Source organism: Epinephelus moara, chromosome 21, assembly GCF_006386435.1.
Source record: "Epinephelus moara isolate mb chromosome 21, YSFRI_EMoa_1.0, whole genome shotgun sequence".
Taxonomy (NCBI): Eukaryota; Metazoa; Chordata; class Actinopteri; order Perciformes; family Serranidae; genus Epinephelus; species Epinephelus moara.
This window is the reverse complement of record NC_065526.1, coordinates 13229331-13235396: the sequence shown is the minus strand read 5'-3', so window position 1 is coordinate 13235396 and position 6066 is coordinate 13229331. Positions and strand designations below refer to the sequence as shown.

Here is a 6066-nt window from a genome sequence, read left to right as displayed (position 1 = left end):
TTTCCTCCTGGTAGTTCACGAAGGCTGTAAAAATGAAACTGGTGTGTCTCCATTCGAAACTGCAATCTCTTTCATCAAAGGCTGCTCAGGTTACAGTTATGCCTGTAATACGTCAGCTCACAGAACTCCATGTACCAGTTAGAGCCAATGCTAATATTGATATTTGATAGTTTAAAAAAGCAAGTCAGTTTCAAGTCAGTTTTATTTAAATCGCACACAAATAGTAATGAAAGTTATCACAGTACACTTTTAATATAGAACAGGTCCGGACCATACTCTTTAATATACAGAGACCCAATAGTTTCCACCCTGAGCAAGCACTATGCTGCAACAAAAGATCCTTTTAAGAGGCAGAAACTTTGAGCAGAACCAGGCTTTGTGGTGCGCAGCTATCTGCCTCTACTGGGTGGGCTGAAAGAGAGAGATGCCCAGCAACAACAATAATAACTGTAACAACTACGATAAAAGAAATAGGCTAATCACTTTCTCTAAACGCTTATTTTTATGACTCTGTGCCAGGGATAATCTCGGCTGGAGGCATTATATTTTCAGGTTGTCGTAATGAACGCCTTCAGGGAATTTCTTTAAAATGTGGCACAAATGTTCTTGTGAAAGCGTTATCTTAAAAGCAACTTGAGTGAATTTATTCAAATTTGGCACAAATGTCCACTTTGGGTCAAAGGTCAAGGTCACTGAGACTTCACAAAACATGTTTTTGGCTATAACTCAAGAATTCATATGCTAATTATGAAAGAAACTCACACAAATGTGTGTAATGGGATATAATGCTGAAGTTCATTCAGTTATTCTGTAACCACTTATCCTGTTAGGGGGGGGCTGGAGCCTATCCCAGCTGACATTGGGCGAGAGGTGGGGTACACCCTGGACAGGTCACCAGACTATCACAGGGCTGACACATAGGATGTGGACCACCAGACAAGATAATTTCCAGAATAATTCAACCCATAATTCAGTCATTTTCCGTAAACGCTTATCCTATTGGGGGTTGTGGGGGGCTGGAGCCTATCCCAGCTGACATTGGGCGAGAGGTGGGGTACACCCTGGACAGGTCTGTCTGACACATACAGACAGACAACCATTCACATTCACAGCTACGGACAATTTAGAGTCACCAATTAACCTGCATGTCTTTGGACTGTGGGAGGAAGCTGGAGTACCCAGAGAAAACCCATGCTGACACAGGGATAACATGCAAATTCCGCACAGAAGGGCTGCCCCACCCCAGGTTCGAACCCCCTTGCTGTGAGGCAACAATACTAACCACTGCACCACTGTGCCGCTGTAATGCTGAAGTGATGATATTATATCCAAAAGGTCAAAGGTCAGCTTCACTGTGACATCATAATGTCCTGCTAAACACTTTTTTTTTTGGCCATTACTCAACGTCGTATCTCAGGAACAGAAGGGGAGACATTTGGTCAGATACTGAAATGGTGACACTAATTTTGGGAGGCCAACTTGAAACTGTGCTGAATGTTTAGATCCTCTGTGCTGCCAGTTATTGGAGGCACACAATTGGATTTGCATCTGCATTTGATTGGACAGCTAGTATGAAAGGCGGGGGGGAGGGTAGGACATGCAGCAAAAGGCCACAAGTCAGACTCAAACAACCATGACCCACAAAACAACACATAACAAAATGTTTGATGAAGATCCACAAGTGTCCACTTGCACATTTACTTTGCCTCCGCAAGCAAATCTATGAATTTCAGCGAAATTAACAGCGGAAGTAATTTCCATTGAATGCAGTTTATTATGGGTTGGAAATTTCATGATTGTAAGTGCTGGTGTGAAGCCTGACAGAGGGCGTTGTCGTTTAAAGGGCCCCTACACAACCATACAGTCTCGAAAACCAAAAATAGTTTCAACCACCTTTGTGGGTGTGCCATGAGCGGGAATTTAGGGCTTGGTTGAGATGGTCATTGTGGTTGACAACCTACTTAGGTAGTTATTTTAATCCTGGTACAAACATTTCTGATATGAATATATTATCTATGTATCCCCCCCCAATAAATGTCCCCATACTTTATCTAGCATTAAATAACTTAATCATAATGAAATCCTCAAATGCTTCAAACCTTTCAAACTATCACTGACTCTTAGAGTAGAGGCAGTTTGTGGTGTGAGTGTAAAGGGACGTGAGTGTAAAGGAAAGTGATGAGTATCTGTGTGTGTGTGTGTGTATACATATCTGTGAGTGTTTGTACTTTTGAGTGATGCTCCATTTGTGTACTTGTTGTGCTGTGGGCAGGACTGTGGTGAACGTCTTTTTCTCATCTCATTCTCACTGTGAGTGGTGAGCTAATTCTTTCCCCTCCCCACTGAGCGGCCACAGCGAGTATCCTCCATGGTGACGGGTTAGAGGTGTGATGATGGGCGAGAGGCGGAAGGGGCTCGAGTCTTATAAGAGCCAAGATCAAAACTTGAAAGATCAGAAGACAGAGAGAACTTTGCTAATACGAAAAGCCACAACTGCTTTGTGAGGACGACTCTCTTGATTTCTGCTCTTCTACTCGAGCAAGCAGGGAGATTATTTGTGTGTGTGACTTAGCTTGTGTACGTTTCTGCTGAGAGATACAAAACTCAACAAGGACAAAGCCAGAGGATGAGATTCAGCCTGGTGTTTGCCGCTCTCCTCTGCTTCACCACATGGATGAGCACCGTCCATGCAAGTGAGTACCACAACAAAAAGTTCAGGAATTTTAATTTAATGTTTGTCAGGGTAAAATTAAGGGTACTTATTGTTTCCTTTTCTATGTCTGTCTTGTTTAGCCAATGGACCGGTCGCCAGCTGTTGTCTCCAGTGGTCAAACACTCTTCAAAGAGTTCCACTTGAAAATATTGTGAATTACACCCTTCAGACTGTCGGCCTCTGTCCAATCAAAGCTGTAGTGTAAGTATCCCTGCAATGTCACACTGTATAGAATTAAGAGATATCTCAACTTAAAACAAATTTACTCCAAAATAAAGTCGATTTTTTTAAGGGGGAGTTCATTAAAAAAAACATTTCCTCACTTACCCCCAGTGGTATGTAGCCATGCAGACAGTTTGGGTTTTAGTATTTGTCTGTGAGATTTCTGTCTCCTCAACAATAAAATCATATTTTAAAAAATTCAACAGCAGCGTCTCTTTTCAGAAAGTGTCATTTTGGATAATCTGAAAACCAAACTGTTCTCATTGGAACAACTTTCTGCTGGAAAATAGTTCCTTTGAAAACAGTTCACAGCGAGAACTGTGGATTATTCAGACTAACAGGAGCTCTGTCTGCAAAGAGATGCTGCTGCTGATTTTTTAAAAGACTCATTTTAAGTGCAGTGAGCTTGAATATTTCAAAACCTGAGCAAACTATCTGCATGGTTGGATTCCACTAAAGGTAGGCGAGACAACATGTTTTTGGTCTAACTTGGATGAAGTACCTCTTTAAGAACAATTAAAAACAATGTTAAAATAGCATTACAATGCCATTAATAGATCTCGATTAATTGCAGATTTGAGACGAAGCGTGGAAAGAGGATTTGCTCCGATCCTGACAGTGCCCGGGCGAAAAAAGTCATTCTGAAAGTGGACAAGGAGAAAGAAACAAAAGAACCACAAGATAAGCCACAGACTGAAGCAAGGTCAGCAAGCACCATCGCACCAGCAGTGTCCAGTACATCAAAAAACTTGTAAATACCAAATCTCAGTGCATTAAGCTTGTATATTTCAAAACCTTATTCATTTAATTATTTGTCAGAGCCTGATTAAAACAATGTAAAAACAGCATTACAATGCCATTAATACATCCTGATCAATTGCAGGTTTGACGCAAAGAATGGAACCAGCATTTACTCCGACCCTGACAATGAAGGGACAACAAAAGCCATGCAGGAGGTGGACAAGGAGGAAGAGAAAATAGCATTGCAAGATAAGCCACAGACTGAATCGAAGTCAGCAAGCACCATCGCACCAGCAGTGTCCAGTGCATCAAAAAACTTGTAAATATCAAATCTCAGTGCATTGAGCTTGGATATTTCAAAATCTTATTCATTTAATTATTTGTCAGAGCCTGATTAAAACAATGTAAAAACAGCATTACAATGCCATTAATACATCCTGATCAATTACAGGTTTGAGGCAAAGAATGGAACCAGCGTTTACTCCGATCCTGACAATGAAGGGGCAACAAAAGCCATGCAGGAGGTGGACAAGGAGGAAGAGAAAACAGCATTGCAAGATAAGCCACAGACTGAAGCAAGGTCAGCAAGCACCAACGTACCAGCAGTGTCCAGTACATCAAAAAACGCACTTGTAAATATCAAATATCAGTGCATTGAGCTTGTATATTTCAAAACCTTAAACATTTAATTATTTGTCAGAGCCTGATTAAAACGATGTAAAAACAGCATTACAATGCCATTAATACATCCTGATCAATTGCAGGTTTGACGCAAAGAATGGAACCAGCGTTTGCTCCGACCCTGATGATGAATCGGCAACAAAAGCCATGCAGAAGGTGGACAAGGAGGAAGAGAAAACAGCATTGCAAGATAAGCCACAGACTGAAGCGAGGTCAGCAAGCACCAACGTACCAGCAGTGTCCAGTACATCAAAAAACGCACCACAGAGCACACGCAGCTATAGAAGGAGACGCCAGAGGAAGAGGTCCAAGGGACTGAGGAACTGGCAGAGAAGACTTGCGTGAGGAAGTGTAAGACAAGTTACCACGGTCAGCAAACTTTACTCTTTCTAATCGGACATGTCCTGCTGTTTTGCATCAATAGTAAACAAACCTGAAACCAAAAAACAAGCTTTTCTAGATGTATCTGTGATTAAATGTGCAATATATATTTTAATGTCTGTTGATCACACCTTGTTGTCATAAACTTTTGTATGTCAGTCAAAGGAACACACACTTTGACCTTTTCCTTTCAGTTGTCAATAAAGATTTTGTTTTGGGCAAATTTTGTGTTTTTGTTATGAAACATAATGTGAAACAGAGTTGGTGAGTTGTAGTTTGATGACACACACAGTACCTGTCCTCAGCTGCTCTTGCTGTTTTTACACACAGTACAAATAATAGATGTACAGGAATGAAACCAGCATGCAACATACAGCTAAACAGAGATGACAAATGAGCACACAGATGAACATGACAGATACGGCTGTTGATGTACAACAAGTATAGTGATCTGGTTAGTAGCTATGCTGTGCAATTAGTGTATGACAATGCCAAAAAAACAAACAAACAAACAAACACTGGAATAAATATTTTTGGGAGGTAGATTTAATTACATAAACATGAATAGCTTTCTGTAAATTGATTGCTAGACAACAAAGGGTATCATGCAGGTGCAGCTATGTACATCTATTGCACAATAAATGCTGAATTTGTTACACTGTGATCAACCTAATCACCAGACAAAATGCTGTCATTGTACATTTCTGCAAACGACAGATATTTTTATGTAGCCGATACTTTGAAACTTTATGTGTGGTTGACACGTGGTTAGGTTCAGGCACAAAAATCCCTCTGTTTAAGTAAGGAAAATTAATGTGTGGGCTTTAAAAAGAACACTTTTGGTGGCACAGTGTTGGCTGGAGAAGCTGTCAATGTCTCAGTAAAAATACACCGCTTTTCCTGGTGCTGTCCTGGCTGGAAAAACAGGGATGGTTTGCTAAAGAAACACCCATGTTTGGTGGCTAAGGAGCTGCTGGAAACACAGTGGTCTCACTAAAAACAACCCATTTTGTTGTTTGCTGCTCTCATGTTATGAAATGGGTGATTTGGGGGTCCTCTGCCATTTTGGAGCATCAAACACTTTATTTCCTGCATGCTAGTGAGTGAGTGTGTTTACATGGTTTAGTTTAATTCCCTTTTCATTCGGAATGAAAGTTCATTCCTATTAAAAGTCTTGTAAACACCTAATTCAGAATGAAAATGGCCAATGCGATTGAAAATTCATTTCGATGTAAGGGGCTGGAATATTCCGTTTCTAATTCCGAATGAAAGAATTTCTCGCACTTGTATACACTCATTCCTCTTTAAGTTCATTCCGGTCTTTCTGC

The 6066-nt window shown here is 40.8% G+C and overlaps 1 protein-coding gene across 6 annotated transcripts; it reads left to right on the top strand.

Moving 5' to 3' along the window:
• Positions 1-2460: 2460 nt before the first annotated feature.
• Positions 2461-4961, top strand: LOC126408893 (uncharacterized). Of its 6 annotated transcripts, none has more exons than XM_050074671.1 (6): positions 2461-2693; positions 2794-2914; positions 3510-3638; positions 3819-3995; positions 4128-4256; positions 4441-4961. In XM_050074671.1, exons 1-6 carry the CDS (start codon positions 2627-2629, stop codon positions 4700-4702), a joined length of 885 nt encoding a protein of 294 aa, XP_049930628.1. In that variant the 5' UTR covers positions 2461-2626; the 3' UTR covers positions 4703-4961. The 6 variants fall into 6 exon arrangements, with proteins under 6 accessions (XP_049930628.1, XP_049930631.1, XP_049930629.1 ...); XM_050074674.1 differs by having other exon boundaries at positions 3510-3686; positions 3819-3891; positions 4201-4256; XM_050074672.1 differs by having other exon boundaries at positions 3510-3686; positions 4128-4200; positions 4514-4961.
• Positions 4962-6066: the final 1105 nt, after the last annotated feature.